The sequence below is a fragment of the Scomber scombrus genome, chromosome 2 (genome assembly GCF_963691925.1).
Source record: "Scomber scombrus chromosome 2, fScoSco1.1, whole genome shotgun sequence".
Taxonomy (NCBI): domain Eukaryota; kingdom Metazoa; phylum Chordata; class Actinopteri; order Scombriformes; family Scombridae; genus Scomber; species Scomber scombrus.
In genome coordinates this window covers 6,925,269-6,949,051 of record NC_084971.1, presented here as the reverse complement: position 1 = coordinate 6,949,051, position 23,783 = coordinate 6,925,269, and the positions used below count along the sequence as shown (strand labels likewise).

The 23,783-nt window shown below is 38.6% G+C and overlaps 2 protein-coding genes across 3 annotated transcripts; one reads left to right on the top strand and one right to left on the bottom strand.

Annotated features, from left to right (window-relative positions):
• Positions 1–820: 820 nt before the first annotated feature.
• On the bottom strand, positions 821–18,099 carry si:ch73-109d9.2 (uncharacterized protein LOC565042 homolog). Of its 2 annotated transcripts, XM_062430297.1 has the most exons (5): positions 18,016–18,099; positions 5,173–5,416; positions 3,219–3,334; positions 2,891–2,999; positions 821–2,719 (listed from the first exon to the last, which is right to left on the bottom strand). In XM_062430297.1, the coding sequence occupies exons 2-5, from the start codon at positions 5,396–5,398 to the stop codon at positions 1,548–1,550; spliced, it is 1,623 nt and encodes a 540-aa protein (XP_062286281.1). In that variant the 5' UTR covers positions 5,399–5,416; positions 18,016–18,099; the 3' UTR covers positions 821–1,547. The 2 variants fall into 2 exon arrangements, with proteins under 2 accessions (XP_062286281.1, XP_062286274.1); XM_062430290.1 differs by lacking the exon at positions 18,016–18,099 and having other exon boundaries at positions 5,173–5,913.
• Positions 9,526–23,543, top strand: LOC133991733 (mucin-17-like). The gene is made up of 5 exons (XM_062430264.1): positions 9,526–10,284; positions 16,419–16,576; positions 16,699–16,750; positions 16,936–19,343; positions 20,335–23,543. The coding sequence occupies exons 1-5, from the start codon at positions 10,014–10,016 to the stop codon at positions 22,207–22,209; spliced, it is 4,764 nt and encodes a 1,587-aa protein (XP_062286248.1). The 5' UTR covers positions 9,526–10,013; the 3' UTR covers positions 22,210–23,543.
• Positions 23,544–23,783: the final 240 nt, after the last annotated feature.

Below are 23,783 nucleotides of genomic sequence, written 5' to 3'. Positions count from 1 at the left end.
TTATAAGGTTTTGCACTTGGTATAGCATCTTTTTCACCCACACCGGGATCATGTATTTGAAATGGATATTAATTAAATATATTCCCCAATGTTTTGGCTACAATTAAGATGTGATTCTTTCTACATAGTAGTACAGGCCCTAGATGAAACCAAAATAAGCTTTTACCACTCTGATTTCAAAAGGCTTAAACAAATATCTGCTTTCTGTAATATAGACATTTTCAAATATTGTCTATACCTGTTTTACTTTTGTCACATGGGATTGACTTTATGGTTTAATTCAATGGCCCTACACTCTGCTGGCAGAACTAAAAAAAGTGTTTTCACTTGCTGTGCCTGATTAAACCTATTGTCTGGACTGTGTGGACATTAACAACCAACTTAGGTCCGCCCAACCTAAACCTGAGGCCTGTACTACAAAGCAAGTTCAACATACCTAGATTAACCTTTTGTTAGCTGGCTTCACTGAGCCTAAAATTAGTAGTCAGATAATCAGTGAATGTCCAATGATTTGATTGGTTGACCAATGACAAGTTGTGATCTGATCTTCTGAAGGTAAAGGTAAAGTAAACCTGTAAAAAGAACACCTTTCATACCCAGCCTAACATAAATGATGTATTGATTCCATTTGTTCTCAGGCAACAACAGTACTTTCAATCAACCATAAATGAAGCAGGCTGCTTTCTATATGTTGATAACCAATAAAGTATGTCTCTAGTCTCCAAGTGCAACACAGAACCACCAAAATAACTGCCTTCAAATACAATCCTAAAGAAAGTTATAAATCAACTTTATTCTTACATGAATACAAAGAAATAAATAAAACATATGGCCATATGTTTTCATGGTACAAGTGAATGGCCCTCCAATGAAAACTCATGTAAAAACTGGCCCATGGTTCGAACTAACTGCTGACCCCTGTTTTATATGTCACCTGCTTACTTGTTTGCAGATTTACATTCAAAAATCTTACGGTCCCATGAGAAAATGACTGGAGGTCTGGAGATCTGACATCAGTTTTAGTGGATAGCAAAGCTTCTTTTCATTGTTTGCTTATTTGAGTGTGCATTACATTTTTGCCTCAATTGTTTCATGTGTTAACAATATTTACATACATGATAGCATCCCCCAGGAAAGACTGGGAATAATATTCCAGCATTAACTCTTTTTTTCCATTTTATTTTCAATCTGTGATGAAATTACAAAGATAATGTTACCCAGCTTTTTCAATTTGTGACTGAGTAATTGTCTCAGTGATTAAATATGCAGTATGAAATGAAATCAGGTACAAATAAGACTTATTTTATCAAACACGAGAGATTCATTATTTGATCGTGTCTTACACTTTTTTATACAAATAAAAAGTTCTCGCATGAAAAAAAAAAGCGTTTGGAACTGAGGTGTACAAAAAGAAGCTGATCTGACCAGAAAACATGACTTTGCGTTGCTGGGTTTTAATGAAAAGAAATATGCGGCTTTTTAAACCTCATAAAAAACAAAAACTGATCTTGAAGTCCCTGCCACTCTTTCTCCAAACTGCCACAGTTTTATAGATCCGTCATATGTTTGCGTTGATGTGATTTCAGATGATCCAGGCGTTTGAAGCTGAGGCCGCACACAGCGCAGCAGTATGGTCTTTCTCCTGTGTGGGTACGCTGGTGAACCTTTAATATGTCCGCCCGTGTGAAGCTCTTATCGCACATGGTGCATCGGTGAGGTTTTTCCTGTGTGTGAATTCTTCGATGCAACTTCAGATTCCAGAGACGGCTGAATTTGTTCCCGCATACAGTGCAGCAGTAAGGTTTGTCGCCCGCCTGGCCACACTTGTGAGCCTTCAGGTCAGAGAATGAAGGGAAACCTTTACCGCAATGGCTGCAGAGGTGGAGTCCCTGTCCGGAGTGAATTCTCTGGTGGACTTTGAGGTTACAGGCTTGAGTGAAGGTCTTTCCGCACTGGTTGCAGGAGTATAGAGGCCCTTGCCCGGTACCTTTGTGTGTCTGCTTGTGGGCCTTGAGGGAGGCAGAGTCAGGGAAGGACATGGAACACTGGTTACAAGTGTGTCTCCTTCCTCCTCTTCCTGCTGCCTGATGCTGCAACCTATCTCCCAAGTTTAAGGTATCAGCGTAAGTATCTGAAGGCCCGTACATATCCCCGGTGTTGTCTAAAGATGGGTCCATTCGAATCCCCTGGTCCCGGAAGCTCAATCTGCCCCCTGAATCCCCGGACACATGTGCAGGGTACAAGATGCTCGGGTCCTGCAGATACCCTTCTTCGTTGATCAACAAACAGCTGAACTCTCCGCTTGCATCAATGTTAGTCTTTGATGGCGAACCTGCACTTGACCCTACAGTGCCCCTTCTATTTCTTGGGGCACCTGTTTGGAAAGCTTGAGCCTCTGCCCCCTCGGGTGCCTCTACATCCCCTTCGTAATGGCCCATGTAACTCAGATCTTCGCCAAGGCAGGATGGTGATCCTTGTAACTCATCCAAGTTATCCATGTCTATCATACTGCCTTCTCCGTAGCCGGTCTTGTCGAAGCCACCCAAGTCTTCCATGCTGTACCTGTTCTGGAAAAGAGGCTCTGAGGGGTCACCTGAGTTGACATCTTGACCTGATTCTGGCCTTTGGTTGAAGCCAGCTTCCCAGTTTACGTGGCACTTTGGAATCTTCTGGTCATTGAAACGTTTACTGGGCCCCGGCAGACCTGATGCCTCTGTTTCTGATGCATGAGAATAAGAAACAAGAATTTAAAGCAGTTATAGATAAATGAGTATGGTGGTATTACAATGACACAAATGACATATTAACATAAGCATCATTTTGTTTATAATTTCCCAAATACTTGCACCTGACAAAAATAAATAAGATATTAATGAAAAAGGAGACTGACCTTCCAAACTGACTCCCCATCTCTCCTGGGACTCATTAGTTTCTGGCATGATGTGAAGGGCTTCCTCTTTGAGTAGTCTATCTAGCTTTTCGGCTTGCACACCTGGGGACTGGCAGACAATCAGAAAAACAACATTAATGCAGGAATTTTAACTCAGAAGAAACCATAAGCTTGGCATTAGATCAGTAGATGATTTTAAGTATGTAACAGCTTTTAGACTTGCTTAACTCCTGATAGGTTTATAACAGTGCACAGAAATGGCTTCCCAAATATTTTAAACATTTCAAAGTATTTATTGAAGTTTAAATGGTGATAAATTGTTCTCTACCTGTGGTGGCTTCATGGCACTGTGGGCATCCACTTCATGAATAGGCGTCTCTCCATGAGCGTCCTGGGAGGTATTTATATCTTCTTGCAGCACGCTCTCTTGTTTCAGACTTCTCCCTGTAGCAGAAAAAAGCAGAAGTGGTTGGTTTTAGGATGGCACAGATGGGTCATACTCTAAAAGTTCTCCTTCACACTCATTTTTTGTAGTTTTCATCGCTGAAAATGTATAGGAACTTTCTCAATCACATTGGTCACTTGCTGTTTCCATTTTAAGTTGGTTTGTGTGCAGTTACAACACCTGTGTCTTCAAGAGGACAGTGCCTCCTGCTTATCATGAGATAGATATTTGGTAGAATAGACTTTATTGTCATTGCACAATAAATACAAGGAAATTTGCTGTGCCATGGAGTATCACTGTAAGATACTCTCCTTCCAGCTCTGTTTTGCTCTCCACCAATTCCAGACGGGAAATGTCTAGCTCTTTAGTTGATAAACGCTCCTCTGTGTTCAGCAGCTCATCGCTGGCTTTGTCTCTCTTCTGTTTGGTGGTTTGATGGCTTGTCAGATAGTGTAGTCGGGTCCATGAGAGGATTTTCTGCCGAACTGCTGCCTGCGGCTGCTGGTGTCACAGCTTATGTGAACAGTGAGACTAAACCAAACAGTCAAGTTACGGGCAATAAAACCCAAATAATGAGCTGAAAGCTGTTACAGGCTATGTAGAGCTGAGCGGACCTGCAGAGTTTGGCTGTAATAAAACGAGCAACCCATTTTCACATTACACATACTAATTAAAACAATGTATTATTTATGTGTGCAGTTTTAAAGAGTTAAAGCTGCAAACATAATTGATAGATTGACATTTTCTACAAATGATTTTACTTTCTTTACATGTGAAAGATTATACACCCCATCACCTAGTATGATTTCCTAGTTTCCAACTCGAAAAGAACTGAGTCATGTTAGATTATCAAATGAACGGAAGGTGTATTCATTTAAAAACAAACTAATCACAGCTGCTCAGTGCATTACCAGGTCTGAACTGCCATCCATGCAGGACCTCTATATCCAGAGGAGCATGAGGAAAGCTGGAAATCATCATCACAGACTCTTTTCCCTGCTACCATCAGGCAAGCTGTATAGCCGCATCAGAGCTAGATCCAGCAGGCTTAGAGACAGCTTATACCCAGAAGAAATCACAGAGTTAAAATCTGGGACTTTATGAACATACACTCATCAGCTACTTCATTAGGTACACCTGTGCAATCTTATTCAAACTAAAACAACAGCTCTGCTATAAATTCTACATTTATGAAGTTTATATATTTTTAGTTTTTGTTGAAAGTTATCTTTCTACTTTATGTTTATTACTGAGGTCATAAGTGATGGTGGTGTACTGAGGTGTATTATATTGACTGGTGTTCCTAATATTTTGTCCACTCCATTAACAAACATGACAGGGGTAAAATATTAGGATCACCAGTCAATATACTACACCTAAGTACACCATCATCACCCAAAAACTGAATATGTATCAGCTTCATACATGTAGAATTATTGCAGAGCTATCGTATTGGATTGAATTAGATTGCACAGGTGTACCTAATAAGGAGGCCAGTACTAACACACACACACAGACTATCCATCTCTCTACCTCTCCTACACACTAAACACACATACTTCCCCACTAAACATTAATTTTATTGATTAGTCATGTCCACTTATGTGCAATATTATGTATACTTGTACATATTTTAATTTGTCTCTCTCTTCTCTCAGTTTATTATATAGTTTAATAGGAACAATAGCTCCAAGAGGCCAGATTTCATTGCCTTCAATGGTGCTATTTGCTATGCATTTGCAACAAAATCTCTTGAATATTGAGTCGTCGTTTAGTTGCCCAGCTCATATTAGCTGATATAAGCTCAACAGAGATATGTAACACAGGACAGACTCACCTGTTTGTATCGCTTTGAGTTTCTCCTCACTGGACACCCCGACTCCTCCGCAGTCCACACATCTCCCCCTCCTGTCCCCCTCTCTTTCTCTGCGACGGCTCTCCGACCACTTCAGTCGCCTCTTCAGGGAGTCTACCTGCTCCCTGCACCGCGTTACCTCCTCCATAAAACTATCCTCGACCAGCCGGGTGATCTCATACATGGCAGCCTTGAAAACAGTTTCCATGACGCCAGAAAGTTGGGACTGAAACGTTACTATCGTCTCAGCCATGATGTCAATAATGGACAAGACTTATTTTTAGTAAACAGAAGAGAAAGAGGCTGGACTCACAGCTTGTGATGAAGAGGCATCTAACAGCTAACGTTTGTTTCTGTTAACTGAGTCTTCCCGACTTTCGGTGTAGTTTTAACAGACTGTAAAGGTATTAGTTGGTCCACATTTGCTGTTGGGTTACAACTCAAACAACAGTCATACAAAACCTCATGTTAAACAAACTGCAGAGTCGCTTGTTACGTCAGCATTAGCTAACTAACATTAGCTTTCTGCACTATTTGTGATGTCGAGTTTCAGATTCAGACAAGAAACGTTATTATCTGAGATTTAATATAACCATATTTGCTGCGTATAAATTCTATGCTTCGGGGAAGACAAGTTTGTTATTTAAAGGCATGTAATAGTTTGGTTGTTACCTAACGTGAAAATAGTTTTTTTTCCCCTTTTGAGCAAACGTATTTCCTCGATTCCGTAAACAATCTCACTTCCGTGAATAAAATACGGGTCGTGAGTTAGGACAATCTTCATCAATCCAGTTGGACGCAAGTACCACGTTGTTTCCAAATGTGGAGGATTTTAAGGGCCAAAAATAGATATATGAATACAAAAAAATTATATAATAAATGCTTGAATAAATGAAAAACATATAATCATCTAAGGCTTAATAAATATATGATCATTTATTTTATTATTATTGTATTATGTTATTATTGAATGCATGAGTATATACATGTTTAAATGAATAAATTAATTAAATATATAATTGAATGCTTAATTGTCACCATAAAAAGTAAATCACAAGTTAATTTATGTGAAGTTAAATATATAAATGATATGTTAAATATATAAATGTTAAATCTATTTGTTAATTTATATACACACACACACACACACACACACACACACACACACACATACACATATATTTATTCATTAATTTATATATGAATTAATTTATTTACTTACTCAGTTATTCACTAATTTATTTATCTTTGTATATAATTTCATTAATTTATTCATAGATACTTTTATTTATCCATATTGTAACTTGCTGCACCAAAAGAAAAAAGAAAAGATCCATCAAAAATCTCAAAGTCTCTGACTGTTGAGTGAATGACCACTACAGACCCAGCAGGCAAAAGCAGTAGATTCAAGTTAAACCTACACTCGCAGGGCAGAGTCAGCTACTGAGTCTTGATGGAATAAACAGATACATGTGTAAATAAATGAATAAGTTAATACATTAATATATGAATAAATAATCAGATATATAAATGTTTATATATATTAAAAAAAAATTATACATCAATTTAACAACATTTTAATGTCTCATTTAATTTATGATGTATTTATTTATGGTGACGATTAAGGATTAAATTATATATTTTATTTATTCATTTTTAATTATTCAGTGATATCATTATTTATGTATTTTTGTATTTAATTTTGGCCCTTAAACCCTGCTTTTAGCAGAGAAAATACAAAGAAATCATGGAGTCACTACAGGCAACCTTTGACTTCATATGACTACAAAACATACCACATGCAGCACTTACTACATTGTTGCCAAGTAGGCTCTGCACACCCAGGGATTCCAACCCTGGACCTTTGTATTATATTCAGCGTTTTAAACCCTGGACTATTGGCTCTGCTGGTGAACATGATGTTTTTATATTCACAACTTCAAAGTTGAATTCAATGGAAGTCTAAGGGACTTCATGCAGCTGAAGTTCAATTATTCACCAATATTACAGAGGACTGAAAGACTAATCACATAGTTGTAATCAACAAATAAATGTATTGTGATATTTAAAACATTACTAGAAACTGTTCATCAGTCAATTTCTGAGAGTAAAGGACTAATGAACAGAAAGGCAGTTCCTGGGCGGGCAGATGAGTGTGGTTAAGTAGTCAAAGGGAGAAACCGAGCTCTCGGGATATTAAGAAAAATTCATGATTCGCAGAATTGAATTAAATATAAGCAAGCACAACCAAAGGTTAGAAATTAAGTTATAAAACTATAAGTAAAGCAAAAAGTCAAGCTGGAAGACCTTCTGTAATACAACTGGTAGATCAACAGTGGTGGGAAATGTTTGGGGCATGATTAGGAGCATTAGAGGAATCAGAAGGAAATTGCATTATCCAGTACTAAAGATGGGGGTGGAAGCAGCAGTGTCTGATGAAGGGAAGGCAGAGATGATAGTGAAGGCACTCAGTCAAATCTGTATTTCTGATAACTTTCCTGGAATTCTTAAGAGAAAGGATGATACTAACAGTACAACGTATGCTTCACTGGGAGGAATGAAATCTGTAATGTTCAAACATTTAAGTGTTTTAGCATCTATGAGCTGCTTGATTTTTATAATAAAGTATGTAGTATGTAAATAAAGTATGTAAAGTAAGTAGGAACATTGCCAACTGGTGGGAAAGAGGCAGTGATTATTCCTATCAGGAAACCAGGGAGGGACCCATCAAGTCCAATGAACTATAGACCAATAGCACTGACGTTGCATATGAGAAGGATAATGGAAATTATGGTTACAGAGAGATTAGCATTTTATATGGAAAGCAGAGGAATCATATCACCTCATCAGAGTGGATTTAGGAGGGGGAGAGAAACCATGGATGTTTTATGCCTGGAAACCGATTAAGAAAGCATATGTTAGTTAAGAATCTGTAATGGCAGGTTTTTTTTATGTAGAAAAGGGCATATGATGAGGTTTGGAATGAGGGATTAATTATCAAATTAAATATGGTAGGAATAGCAGGTAGAAGATGTAATTGGAGATTTCATCAAGTCAAAATTGGGATATCTTATCAGGGAGATACATAGTATAGATTATGTTTCTCTACAGGGGCAGGGTCATTAGCCCAATACTCTTTTCCATTATGATTAACATTTTCTCAAGTTCAGGGTGATATTGTATAGTCATTGTTTGCTGCCTTGTGGAAAGGAGGAAATAATATTAATCATAAAATAGAAAAAAAATACAAGAGACAGTTAATGTATTGAAAATGGTCACGTTCATAGGGATTCACGTCTTCAGTAGAAAAAAACGGTGGTGTTGATACATCGATAAAGATATAATATGGGCAAAGGATGGAACAAGTGAAAGTCTTTAGATGTTTGGGTGCATGGTCCAAAATTGACATGGAAGGAATATATTCACAAGATAAACTGAAAGTGTAAAAAGATATTGAATGTGAAAGATGTCTAACAGGGTCAGAATGTTTAGCTGCCAAAACCTCATTAAAGAAGTTGGTGGCGGTGCAAACTCAAGCTTTAAGACATTGTTGTGGTGTCATGGACTCATTGGTTTTCAGACCTTTTGCGTTTTGTTCTATTTGTTTCCATTGTTGTATTTATGTCCTTTTGTTCATTTGGTTTTGCTTGTTTAAGTGTTCTCTTGGTTTTCATTTGCAGTTTGCTCGATTTCCTTTCTGTCTTCCTGCACTCCTTCCGTGCCCATTTCCCCCTCCTTAGCCCTGCCTTCTTAGTGTGTTTCCCCTAGACTTCACACCTGTCATGTATCAGCCTCATAGTCCTGTGTCTGCTCTTCAAGTTGAAGTGAGGGAATTTAATGATGAACTACCGCACAAATCTTCAAGGGCCTTCTGAAGATCAACATCCAACAACAAAGGTACTTCTGGAGGAGAGAGAGAAAGGGCAACCAAGAGTGTTTTGCATGCAGCAGTGAGGAAAGTAGTAGACTTGACATTAAATCAGTAACGATATATCCGTACAGTACTATTACCAGTAACATCACTGGTGTTTCCCTGGTGTCAACTGATTTTTATATTTTGGAGAGAAAAAAATGTTTTGGAATTATTGCTGTTTTGGTTGAAGATGGGTTACAAACACAACAAACATTTCCCCTTAGTATATACAGATGGCTCTCAGGATCCTATACTGGGAGCACGTTTTACTTTCAGCCTTACAAGATTCTGTTAAAAGAACATCAAATCACTTGTCCATTTACAGTTGATATGACTAAAATTGCAACAGTATTAGTCGATAGTTACAAATACAGATTTGTACTGTAATGTCATTACTCACTTACATGTCACAGTAAGCAGGAAATAGGTAATGAGATATATAATTAAAAAAAACAAATGATGGATAAACGAATAGAAACAAGAAACATTTAAGATGAAAATCAGCTGGCTTGGAGTGGAAGAACTGGATTCTAGAAAATGTATTTGCAATCATTGGGTTATTTGAAATAAACTGGGCTGATAATAACTTGGTGTTCAGTGAGTTATTTAAAAAAAAAAAAAGTATTTTCATTTTCTTGTGAGTTCATGGGAATAGTCCAACATAGGTGGCGCTAATGCACGTTAACGATGGTTGTCACCCTCCTAAGAATAGATGAAGAAGAAGAAGCGCCGGATACTCTGCTCAGTCCATGTACGTCACACACAAAGCAGGGACCGCGTCGGTTCGTGGGAAGAAGCCATGTTGAGTCACCTCCTAATACCATCATTTTAATACCAAAAACAAAACAGTCAATAGTGTGTCTGAAGTGGACCTGTTTGTAAACACGGACGAGAGAAAATCCGCACCACGATGTCGTCGGACGATTTTCAGTCGAAGTACGCCTCTGTCATGGAGAGTATGCTTAAGAGTGCCGTCGCGGAGACAACGAAACTTTTCGAAACTATGGTGGACGAACTGAAAGCAGAAATATCTGTTATCAAGAAGGAGAACGATGACCTCAAAACCATGTGCAGGCAATTTGAGAAGGAGAAAAGCCAACCGACCGTTCACAGCGGGGAAAGTGAGCCTCTTCCACGGCCAAGAGACTGCTCAGAGAAGCGTGACAAAGCTGTTCAATGTGGTGAGTTGGTAGTTAGCCACCACAAGCTAAATCTGAACTCATTTAATTGTCTGATGATGCAATGTGATTGTTTTAACCAGAATAATGTGTGTATGAGCGTTTCATGAAATACGTTATATATAACATCTCTACCCACTCAGTAACAGCAGCTCATTTTAAGCTACTCTTATCTAAAGCGTGGGATCCAGAATGGGAGGGAAACCGTACTAGGCTAACTTGGTCGGTAAGCAGTGTCACGATATTATCGTTATATCTGTGCCAAAACATTGAAAGACGGTATTTGTCACAGAGAACAAGAAGATAGTGTGTTGTACATTCTCCTTTTACCATTTTGACCTGGTAATGTTTTATACCTTAGTTTCACTACTGTAATTTCACATAGATATATAGAAACTTAAGTAGAACTGTAGCATGAAATAGATCTGTTTCATGCTACAGTAAAATGAACCTGATGTAAATATAGAAGTAAAGTAGGTCATGAGTTAACTATTTAGAAAAGTTCTTTTGACAGCTGCATTTAATATTTTAAGAATGTCATGTCGAAATTTCCGGCATGAGTCAGGACAGTAGGGCTGCAACTATTTTCTTTTAAAATGTAATGTTTATTATAGTTGAAATGCTAATCAGTCAATTGACAGTTGAGTTTCATCAATGTAGCAATATATGTTAAATCTAAGTTAAATTATACACCTTTTCCCCATAACATGCCATGAGTATTGATGTTTTCTTTACTTACGCTGATTTTGGGATGTGTAAACATTGTAGCTGTTCAATCAATACTGATAATGAAATTCGAATTGTGATTAATTTGTATCTTTCTGGCCCTTTTTTTGTTGTGGGGGGGGGCATGCAGTTTGATAGAAACAGTAGAAACTGCATTTTAAATTGCATTATAGCATTTATTCACTCTTTGAGGCAAAATAAAAGCTTTCAGTTGTAACTTCGATATACGTAACAAATATGTGTAACAAAACCACATTTTTATGCAGTATACCTATTGTATATGGCTTTTTAGCTTTGGCGACTAGCAAAGCTGTCCGGTAAGAAGCTTGAAGGGAAGTTGCTGAAGTGTGACTTGCGGCATGCATGTGATTTTGTGCTAAACCTGAACTCGGACAATTTTCGTTTGAAGAAGTCAGCAGTCTCGCTCTGCGATGATTGGTGCCTGGTGCTTAAATGCTGCGGCAGGTGTGCCGGTTTCATGGCGTGGTTTGACAGTACCTCTCCACATAAAAAACACAGAGGCTGCTGAGGGTCCGAATCAGTTGTTGTAAATCGCAAATATTTATCTTCTTTGTAAAGCCTCTTTTTGCTGTCTGTTTTATTTTTCTTTCCGGGTGGCCCAGAGTCTGATTCGTCCGAAACAGGCAGCTTTTTTTAAACATTTGAGCCATCTCTCCATGTTGTTGTTGCTTCGTCTTCTTCGTCGTCTTCTTGTTCTTCGTCTTCTTCGTCTGTAACATTAGCTTTATTTCAAGCGCTAACCTGAACCGTGCAAGTTAATGAGTTTTCCCACAACACCTTCCTGCAGATGTTTCAATGCATTTCTTGCATTATTAAGAAATGAATGGTGTATGCCCACTGAAACAGTAAGCGGCTCATAATTTGAAACGGATGCAGATCGTGTTAAGTTTGTATTAACAGCGTCATGCAATAACTTTTAACAATGCAAACGGGAGCAAGATTTCTCATTAAAATACAATAAATTACACTTGTGAAACAGATGTAATTAGAGAAGAGAAAAATCCTGTTACCCTCTGTAGTTTAGGTAGATAAAGGTCTCAGTCACATTTGAGTAAAATAATCCTATTTCTATAAATGTCATAGAATCTTTGTTTAAAAGCTATTTTATTTTCACAGACCCCTTGCAATTACACCACAGACTGGAAGATGGTTCCACAGGAGAGGAGCCTGATAACTGAAGGCTCTGCCTCCCATTCTACTTTTAGAGATTCTAGGAACTAGGGCTGAAACGATTACTCGAATTATTCGAATAATTTGATTACAAAAAAATGATCGAGGCAGTTTTTCATGAATCGAAGCTTCGTTTAATTAATTTCACTCGTTTATATACACGGATGGTTATTACTGACGCACATCACGTCACTCGCTATGTCGCGAAGCAGTTTACTAGAGAGTGAAAACTACAAAGTGTGTGCGGTATCTAGTCGGGTGCGACACGGGGCTACACACCCACACATACACCCAAACTGATCGGTTTCTATCATTTATTTGCCCGACATGTCTTCTTTTTCTAACGTCACCGTGTGGATCATTAAGCTAGTTGTTCTAGTTAGTGAACTATCAGTTTCTACCTGCTGAGAAGATCTCAGCCAGCCAGCCAGCAGTAGGAGATGAGGAGAGGAGCAGGTTGATCCCAGGTCTGTAGGTACACTGAAAGCCTGAAAAGAATTTATTTGATTACTCGATTAATCTATAGAATAATCGATTACAAAAATAATCGATAGCTGCAGCCCTACTAGGAACCACAAGTAGGCCTGCATGTTGGGAGCGCAGTGTTCTAGTAGGTACATAAGATACTATGAGCTCTTTGAGATATGATGGAGCCTGGCCATTAAGAGCTTTGAAAGTGAGGAGAAGGATTTTAAATTCTATTCTGGATTTTACAGGAAGGCAATGCAGCGCAGTTAAAATGGGAGTAATATGATATCTCTTTCTAGTTTTTGTCAGAACGTGTGCAGTTGCATTCTGGACCAGCTGGAGCGTCTTCAGAGACTCGTTAGGGTAGCCTGATAATAATGAACTACAGTAATCAAGCCTAGTATTAACACATGCATGGACTAGTCATTTTTTGCAATGTTACGTAGATGAAAAAAGGCAGTCCTTGAAATTTGTTTTATAGGGGAATTAAAGGACAAATCCTGATCAAATATAACTCCTAGGTTACTTACAGTGGTGCTGGGGGCCAACGTAATGTCATCCAGATCCATGGTTGCTTTCATCTGGCTTTATTTAAAGATATAATTGGGTATCATCCGCATAGCAATGAAAACGTATCGAGTGTTTCCGAATAATATTACTTAAAGGAAGCATATTTAAGGTGAATAGTATTGGTCCAAGCACTGAACCCTGAGGAACACCATGTCTAACTTTTGTTTTGTTTTTTGGATAGTATTGACTGTTACCAATTTAAGTGAGTTGCTACTTGAACTAGGGATGTCCCGATCCAGCTTTTTGCACTTCCGATCCGATACCGATATTGTAGCTTTTAGCATAGGCCGATACCGGTCCAAGCATGTATTAAAGATTAAAGATATTTACTTATTTTGTCGTTATACTCATGTTGAAAAGGGTTTTACTCTTAAGAACAACTAGCCAACTTAATTAGGTTAGTTTGAATAATCCACAATGGTTGGTAATGAGAAGCTGACCTGTTTATTCTTAACAGGGTTAAATAAACACAAAATAGACAAAATAATAAATAGTCAATTAACCACACAAACTGAATTGGCATCAGTGCTCTGCTCTTGAACAACAAGAGTGTAAACCAAGGCTTAAAAAGCCATCAGTGCAAACAATATTGTAAACTGTATTAAAAAAGCAAAACACACAAAAAAGCTGAGTAGAAATTAAATAGTGGGATGCTGGACAGGTCGCTAGGTGTGCTCAAAAACGCGGACCGGATTTGGGGGGAAAAGCTGAAAAAGACTGGAATGGATTACCTACATCGGTGCGCTGGAAAACACGGACACGGAGTTTTGAAAACAAACTGGATCGGGAGTCCGGATCGGGATTTTCCCGTGCAGGCCGATCCGATCCAAATATCGGATCGGGACATCGCTAACTTGAACTTGAACTCAGGTCAGATTGCTAAGATCATAGAGCATGACTGACATCAGCTACAACTGACAAGCTTTGATAGAAGTCCATTATCTCCATCTGGATATAATGGTCAGCAGCCAACATGGAAATTGGAATATGAAAACCTTGTACTGAAAATAATTGATAACACGGAACACAAACTTCAAGATATGGAAAAAAGATACTGACCCTGAAAATAAATTCAGTAACATTTTGTTAATCACTGTGAATACTACACTGATGATCAATATAATAGGAATGTGAAAGTGGAAGGAGTTATGTCAATAATATATTTCAATAGTAGGAGCCTCAATACAAACCTTTCAAAGATCCACTATTGTTAACACTGTTATGACAATCTCTGAGACTTGGATTAACGAGGAGCAAGCTGCTATAAGATCCAAAAACTGATGGAGTTGCTTTATAAACTGATGGTTATAAAAGTAAATCTGTTAGTAATAGGTCACTTGTTATAGACCATGTCATAGAGTGTATCACTGTAGAGATTGAGATTGAGAAATCAAAAAACATATTGATAAGCTGTGTATATAGAACACAGGAAGGGATTTCTATATTGACTTAAGTCCACTTGAACACAATATCAATATCACTACATAGTAAATGGACTGTACTTATATAGCGCCTTTCTAGTCTTTTCGACCACTCAAAGCGCTTTACACTACAACTCATTCACCGCATTCACACACATTCATACACTGATGGCAGGCAGCTACCACGCAGGGTGCCAACCTGCACATCAGGAGGAATCTAACCATTCACTCGCATTCATACACCGTTGGCACAGCAACGGGAGCAACTAGGGGTTAAGTGTCTTGCCCAAGGACACATCGACATGTAGACTGGAGGAGCCGGGAATCGAACCGCCAATGGTCCAATTGGAGGACGACTGCTCTACCTCCTGAGCCACAGCCGCCCCATAGTCCATTAACTCAATGTACAATATGAGTCTATATACCTCAGTTTTGAACTGCTCTATAAGTATCTCTTTTTTGTGTTTATATATGTATTAAAAATTGTATATGGACACAGGAAAATTAAAATTCTTGTCTTTAAATAAGATTTTTCAGTTGTTCAGTTAATGTTAGATAGTCTTCAGTCTGTAACATGATTATCTGTTGGCTTTGTAAGAGCTGCAGGATTTTAAGGGTTAAAGACTTACTAATTTTCTGCTTGTATGCAGACCAGGTGGCTACAACCACAGCTTGAAATTGAAGCTAATGCGGAAGTTACTTAAAGTCCGTGTAAAGTAAGAATAAATGTGTTCTGAGTTTGACATACCACAGAAAAGTGTGGTGTTAACCACCCTGCCAAATTTGAATGATTAAAAAAAATCACAAAATATATGAAATTAGGCTTCAAAGTTGTGTAAAAATCAGCCTCTGTCTCTGCTCCCAAACGCTGCGGTTGTGCCCGCCAAGTTCGCTGAAACCCCGCCCCCTACCAAGTGTCACCTGTCAATCAAAGTCACCACCTCTACCAGAAACATAGACATTACGTCTGAGAGCTTTCTGCTTCTAGCTCGGCGGCTAACGCAGCTAACTGGCTAGCTGTAGACTCTAGTAGTAGTAGTAATGTGCACTGAATGTATTTATACTGCTACAGCAGCAGGGACGGGTTCATGCTGATTGTCAGTCCCGCCCACTAAATCCTGAACACAGAAATTTTGAAACAGTTTTTTTTTTAAGCCTAGCTCCACAATTCAAATCTAAATGGTTGAAATGCTTTTTACACCTTTTTTAGAAATACATTTATGACCTATTTAATGTGTTTAGAAGAAAATGTCTAAAGACCGTGTAAAGTGAATTCAAAGTGCAATATCACTGACTGTTGTTGGTTGCTGGTTTCAAAAAACCCATGGCTCCATAAGGCTCCTATTTTAAAATGCCAGTATATTTTTTCCAACAAGTCATTGTGGACTCTCTCTCTGAATTCGGGCCCTCTAATAAGAGTGCTGGTGGACATATTGGAAATGTATTGCCTGTTAACATATAAAGATGAAATGTAGCTTTCTGCTGTGTGGGTGTTAATTGACAGCTATGATGGGCAGTAGGTGCACCTGCTGCTCCCCCCAGCTCAGGGACTCACACTTAATCAGACTTTTGTCACAATATTTCATTTTGTTTAATGTGACTTGATAACAACACCTGCCCTGTTAGTTCATTTTAATATTCTACAAGGAGTCTGATAAATCTGCCTTTGGGATGATGTGCAGCTTAAACTAGCATTTTTGCAGGAACTATAGTCCTAAAAATAACCTGTCCGTCTTTTTTTGTGTGTGTTTATCTTCACAGACCTTGTTCCTTTCCGTACCATGCTTGTGGAGCAATGTCAACAATTAAGGCACTCAACCCAAGAGCAGCAATGCAGTTATAAGGACATGGAGTCTGGTCTTCAAAAGGATCAGGACTATGAAGAGGGAAACTGTCCGATGCCACTTGTTAAAGAAGAGGTGTGTGTTTTATCTCAGCTGCAAACAAAGTTATTTTTCCTTTTTATGTCTTTTCTTTTATGACATTGGAATTGTGTCTCAGGAATCTTATGATTCTTTGTTTCTGTTGTCTATTCATACAGGAGGAAGTTGACCCCACAGTGGTTTACAGGCAAGCACTCATTGATAATACAGGTGAGGAAATTAGTATATATATTAGTAATAATTAAAAACTTGATGCAACTTCAGTTGAATAATTCTTAAGGTTTAATACACCTAAGACATTTGGCAAGATTCAATCATTATTATTTTATATTCTGCAAAAGCAAAGTATGGTTTTTTAAATTTATTTTTGACATCTCTATTACTGTTGTGTCCAGATTCACCACGGGCCTCCGCATGTGGAACTGAAACGGAGGGACTTCTCATTAACAAGGAACGTTCAAATCGAGAAATGACCTTACTTCAAAAAGATGAAGACACTCGAGCAGTTGTGGAAGTACTCTGTTTGGGAATAGATAGCAATTTACAAGGAGCCCAGAAACAATTATCAGAACCTGAGCATTCACAAGTTACTTCCCTCACTGGGATAAAATATGACATGGAAGAAGAGTCTAGTGTTGGTCTGAAGATATCAGAAATAAGAACACAGGGTAAACTTGTAACATGTGCAGAACAACCATTGGTGGCTGCTAAGCAACTATCAGAAGTTGAATCGCACAAAAAAGAGCAACCATCATTGGGTGAAACGTCAAATGAACAAACGTATGTTACTGTGCAACAATACACAGGTGTGCACTCTACAGAGAAACAGTTTGCAGAGCCCAAACCTCTAAACAAAGAAGGACGATTAGAAGCTGGTTCAACTAAAGCAGCGACTAGTTCCAAGCCTGTGTTGCCAGTATGCCGTAGAAGAGGACGTCCTCCAAAGAAAGCAAAACGTCTAGAACGGCCAGTGGAAAAAAAACTTGTGTCACCATCAACTGATGTTCCCACAGACCAAGAGGTGCTCGAAGCTCCAACCACTGAAGTTTCATCTGCAAATGAAACTCTAAACACCTCCCCAGCTGAATCAGTACAAGCACCATCAGTTCAGACGAGAGAACGCTGCACCTCAGTGACTCTCCAGGATGCAATGCTACTAGTTGAAGCCATGAATCAGTCGACAGAAAAAAATGCACCTTCCTCCCTACAAGAAATGGCATCACCACAAATCCAGTGTGTTCCCCATGTGGGTGCCTTAGAAACTGTAGATGAGGTCCCACCTCAGTTACCTGCTCCTAAATCTCCAACACAGACACCACCACTTCCTCTTGTAACTTATAAAGTTGCAGAACATCGACATGCAGCAGAGATGTCCACAACAACACAATTGAAAGTAGAGACACCTTGTGATACTTCTCAGACTAAAGATGCCTCTAAAACCATTAAGGCTCAGTCCCATATAAAGGCTGTAATACCTCAACAATTGCAGGCAGTCACTCCTTCAAATAATTCTTCTTGTCCGTCATCTTCAACTGCTGCAACTCAAACAAGTGTGTCCCTTCAGCCGAGGTCACCCCATCCATTGATAACATTATCAGTGCCCAGTAAATCACTGAGTAACATAGTCCAGAATAAAATAATCATTGTGCCAAGATCAGCATGCTTACGTAAACCACAAACAATTGCGGCACTGTCCCCAGCTAAAAATTCTACTGCTGTGTCAACAGTTGCGGCTGCACAAAATATTTGTTCACTTCCAGTTTCAACAGTTGCAGGCCTGCCCCTCGGAACACCTTCCCTTTCCTCTATTTCTCAGAAAGCAACATATGCTGCCTGTAAGACATCGCATCAAGTTGCCACTAAGACAGCCGCTAGTTCAACACACCAGCAGTCAGGGACCCCACCAAAAATAACAATTATAGTTCCAAGACAGGTGTCGGCTGTGGCATCAAGCCACAAAAAGAAGCCTTCACAAGAGACCCTTGTTCTGACAACAAGGCAGGAATCTTCTGAACCTGGTCCCACTGTCAAGGTTTCATCACCTCTGTTGGTTTCTTCGTCTCAGCAGATAAGCATTTCAGATCAACAGGCTACAACATCAGTTGGGCTAATGCCAATCACTGTGTCCCCAGATGCCCCACTAGCCACTGAACAGAAGCTCTCTGCAGTTGTCAAATTAAGCAGGCTGCCATTTCCTATGTCAACGAGAGAATCAGTCTTGATCTCAAGACTGCCTTTGGATGTGTTTTCTCGAAATACCATGCAAGAGAAACCATCTGAGGTCAAGTCAACACAACCATCAAAAAAAGTGATCTCCCTTTCAGAGGTGCCAGCCTTGTCAACTGACATTGCACCCAATTTAAAAGGAACTTCTGTCACTGTGTCTGTGCATGCATCTCAGATTATAGAAGAGTCAAATGATATTGATAAGGCATTATTATCCTCTGAAACATGCACCATTTTGGACAAGCCACCTGCAAAGAGTTGTGTGCAGCCATCTTCACCATCCAAGATGTCGGCATCAGTCTTGAAGAAATTAACAGGAGCTGTCAGCATGACTGAGTCTTCAGCTGTATCTGGTACAGCTAGTGAACCTACTTCTAATTTGGATGAAGAAATCAGCAATGCAGTGCCAGATTGTTTGCTGCCAAATGACCCACCTTTACAAGATAAAGAATCAACTGGCTTAATACAGCTAACCTCCTTCACAGCTAAAGACATGGCTGATCCTCATTTGCAGATGACTAAAACCCAGTTCCTGGCACAGTTGGCTGTGTCACCTGTAGTTGAAGCCCCAGAAAAGGTAATGTAGTAAACATTCTTCATGTCTGTGTAACATTATCATTACAAGGAGGGTAAAACGTTTTTGCACTCCTTCTGCTAATTTAGACAGACTGCAATGGGTACTTAAAGTAAAAATAATGAACCAGGGCTGTGACAGTATTGCATAACATGTATCCCCCGTGGACGAAGCAGTTATGCACACACCAGTGTCTAGGTGGTTAAACAATATTTCAAACATCCAACAAACGACATTCAGCCCAACAAGATATCAGAAAACTATTTATCTGTAAGGATATACTGGAGTTATTGTGACCTGAGCAGTGAATGAAGTCATACTCCCTCTGTGTGTGTTGTAAATTTTAAATTCCAGCCAAAGAAATATGAAATATGTTTCTGAAAACATTTGTGGTGAGAAATGGACAACATGGTACTAGAATCTTTATCCATATTTGATTAGCACTGCCTAGTTTGGCAGTTTGATCTGATCTGTTTGTGTGTTTTGTATTAAGTAAAGGAGGCATGTTTGTTTTGAGATGCTGGTGCCAGTGAGACATCTAGTGGCTTAATGCTTATTGCAATCTTAAGTTATGCAATATCTACTATATCTATTTATATAAGCTACTATACGTCAATGTTTTTTTTTTACAGTTCGATTTTAATGTTCTCAAGGTTGGAAAGATCTAAATTGCGGCTCAACATTTTTATTAGAGCATCGCCACTACATAATATGAAAATGTGTACATTTTACGGGCACTAAGAATTTTGTAAATATTATTAATGGTTATCATATGAACAAAGGGTTAAAAATGAACTATGGCATTCATAGTTTCAGCTTAAAGCTTAATGGCTGGTAAAATATATATTTGTGGCATGTACATTTTCTCAGTTTACCGGCCATTGGCAGATGAGTCAAAATGTTATTTTTGGATCCTGTGTGCACATCAATGTTTGTTTTTTATTAGGGCTCAGCATTGTATTTTGTTATTGCTTATTTTTTCTTTTTGTTGTAGGCATCGACAAATGATTTTGCAGATACCAGAGCTTCTTGTGCAGAGACGAGTGCTGTTGAGAAGAGAGAGTTGCAGAAAAACTCCCTTGTGGCCCGACTCCGGAGTCACCTCAAAACTCACTTGCAAGCTAGAAGAACTGAAAGACATCCACCACTACTCACAGAAACTGAGACCTCACCAGTAAGCCCTAAGAAATCTAGATTGGAAAAGGTCAGTCAAAAGGTGAAAAACACTCCTGGTGAACCTATTCCTGTCAGTCCTAAAAAGACAGGTGTGGATGATGTTACATCTCTAAAAGACATAACTGATGACCCCACTACAATTAGTCCTAGGGGATCTGGACTATGTAAAGATGATTTCAGATTAAAGAAGACAGTTAGTGAAACAACATCTGTTAGGTCAAAATTATCTAAAAATAAACCTGGCCTTAAAAGTGAATCCACTCCTGTGAGTCCTAAAACGTCTAGTTTTGCCAGAGATGGTGTTGACCCTGAAAATACAAAATCCACTTCTTTGAGTCCAAGGAGGTCTAGCTCAAATAATGATAATGGTGTCCCTAAAGATATTCAGTTCTCTCGTGTGTGTTCTAGAAGGTCTTGCTCAACTAGAGATTGCGCTAATACTAAAAAGACTAAAACCACTTCTAAGAGTCCAAGGAGATGTAGTTCAGCTAAAGGCAATGCTAGCCCTAAACAGACTCAATCAACTACTCTCAGTCTGAGGAGGACTAGTTCTACTACAGTTGGGGCTACCCCTAAAAATACAAAAAGAATGTTTAGCAATACTACAGATGGTGGTAAAATTGGTACTCCAGCTAGGTGGCCTTATTTGGCTAAAGATAGTTCCATTCCTGTAAAGACCAGGGAATCCACTCCTGCTAAGAAACCCAGATTCATTCAAGATGGTACCATTCCAAAAAAGAGTTTAAGATTGGTGAATGCCAAGAAGTTAGCTAAAGCAGCAAAAGCAAAGAAGCTAGCAAAAATGAAAAATTCTAAGCAATCAATATTGCAGAATGAAGCAAAAACAAGCCATTTAGCAAAGAATGGTCCTAGCTGTGAGACTGTTAAAAGATTTACATCTAAAGCTGTGTGGTTCCCACCTGTAATGCCAGTTAGTGAAACAACTTCATTGGAGGGAAAAAATTCATCGCTCTCACCAGTAAAGAAAGAGGCTAGTTCCCCAGTATCCAAGCATTATACAGTAGTTTACCCCACTGTCAGAGGTCCACCTATTGTATCACCATCACAGCCTTTATTAGTCATTGGTAGATGTCTGCTCAAGAACCAGTGTGGGGAATGTGGTCGTGTCCTCAGCAGCAGTGCTGCCCTGGAAAGCCATGTCAGTTGCCATACAGGTCACCGACCATTCTCTTGCACACTCTGTGGAAAGAGCTTCCCAGACTCCAAGGGTTTTAAACGGCATGGCAGGGTGCACCGCAATGGTAGGATCCATATCTGCCAGCATTGTGGGAAGGGGTTTGTCTACCGTTTTGGTCTCACAAAACACCTCCAGATGGTGCATGGCAGAATTAAACCTTTTGTTTGCCAGATCTGCAACAAGGCATTCTTCGCAAAGCGAGATGTGGAAACCCACATACGGATACACACGGGGGAGAAACCATTCCCTTGCAACCTCTGTGAAAGAAGATTTGCAAGGAGAGTAGAACTAAATGTGCATGTGAGGTGGCATAATGGGGAGAAGAGACACTGGTGTCCATACTGTGGGAAGGGATTTTTAGACTCCAATAACCTGAAAAGGCACAAGTATATTCACACGGGAGAGAAACCCCATTCCTGCCCACACTGCCCTAAGAACTTCACGCAGTCAGGTCACCTGAAAAAGCATGTTAAAAATGTACATAAAATCAAATGAGCAAAATGCCACCTTGCTCCATTGAGAACAAGCTCTTTTTTTCTGTAGTGAAAGGTTGTAATGTGAGAATACTTGGTATGGAAGGGATTGGTTTGATTTTGACTCAAAGCACTGTCTTTCTAAAGTAAATATTTATCGTTTAAAAAAAAAATGCAATCCTTTGTGATGTTGCTTTTATCAAAGGATATCTTTTTGATATATTTTTATAGAGGCTTAAACAAATATACTTAAATTTTGGTAAATACGTTTGTTCTCTCTCTCTTTTTTTTTTAGCACCTATATTCCAGAGTAGAGCCCCATATTGAAAATATAGACTTGAAAATGTGTTGGCAGTTGGCATTTTGGAGAGATAAATGACAACCATTTATCCCTGCTTCTTGTCTTTTTGCTAAGTTTGTAAATGGTTTCTTAATTCCAGCTCTATTTTTGATACACAGACATGAGTGTAGTAACTGCCAATAAACAAATAAGCGTATTTCCCACAATGTTGAACTGTTGTTTTAAAATATTTTACTAATGGGCACTGTGTGCTCTTTACAGGGTAGAAAGGAAGAGGAAGCCAAGAATGTATGTACATTTACAATAGCATTTTTGAAAAATGCAAAATAGCCTTTTTGGCAACAGATTTTAGAAATGATATCATGAAAGATGGTTTTAATGGTTTGCCTGTGTTGCAACCAATCAACCACAAGGTGTTGTAAATGGGGTGATGTAATTGGAAAATGCTATGGTTAACTTGACATGAAACACCTTTCAGATATTTTTTTTGGAGCTGTTTTTCTGTTGGTTAATTACAAAAAACCCTTAATGTTTTCAATATTGTCAGCAATTTATCAATATCATGCTATTGTGATATTACTTGAAAATTCAAAATTATTTATTTTTTCCTGTTCCCTGTTCCTGTTTTCCTCATGTTGATAAAACGTTTTTGTTGATTCCTTTTTAACTGATACAGTGGGACATAAATGTGCAAAACATTATTGACAAAAATGAGAATTTGACAGTATTATTTAATTGTAAAAATGTAAATGATTTGAGTTGTTTGTAAGTCTAGATTCTTTATTTTATTACATTGCTTTTGTTTGCTGCTATTATAAAAATGGCAATAAGGGGTTAATTGTACTGCTAGTCTGCTACAAACCAGACTTAGGCCAGATTGCGTAATTTATCAGGAACTCCAGTTTGTGTGAATTTTTCTCTGACAGTACATTTACAATTTTGAGTATTAAACTCAATATATGTTTTCACTCAAATTGATGCTGTACATTTACAATTTGACAAGACGCATCCTGGCCTCTGTTTCTCAGTACCTTTTTAATAAATTGTCAACTGTTCCAACTCTTTTTTTTGCTTTATATTCAGTTTAAACAGGATGGGTCACTATCCCAAAAGTACTGAAGCACTCGGCTCAAGGTGTAAACTGTGTTGTAGAAGAACATTAACGTTAAAGGGATAGTTCGGGTTTTTTGACATGACGTTGTATGACATCCTCACCACCAGTACAAGTACTAATTTCTAAGAATGTTTTTACTGTGACAAAAGTACAAGCATTACAAATTGTAAATTCAACTGTG

Bases quoted from the DNA above. Each gene is read 5' to 3' on its own strand.
- si:ch73-109d9.2 (XM_062430290.1), bottom strand. From the start codon at position 5,443: ATGGCTGAGACGATAGTAACGTTTCAGTCCCAACTTTCTGGCGTCATG. The intron at 3,335-5,172 runs GTGAGTCTGTCC...TTTCTGCTACAG, and splicing joins ACTCAAAGCGATACAAACAG to GGAGAAGTCTGAAACAAGAG. The intron at 2,720-2,890 runs GTCAGTCTCCTT...CTCATGCATCAG, and splicing joins ATGGGGAGTCAGTTTGGAAG to AAACAGAGGCATCAGGTCTG.
- LOC133991733 (XM_062430264.1), top strand. From the start codon at position 10,014: ATGTCGTCGGACGATTTTCAGTCGAAGTACGCCTCTGTCATGGAGAGT. The intron at 10,285-16,418 runs GTGAGTTGGTAG...TTATCTTCACAG, and splicing joins TGACAAAGCTGTTCAATGTG to ACCTTGTTCCTTTCCGTACC. The intron at 16,751-16,935 runs GTGAGGAAATTA...TGTTGTGTCCAG, and splicing joins AGCACTCATTGATAATACAG to ATTCACCACGGGCCTCCGCA.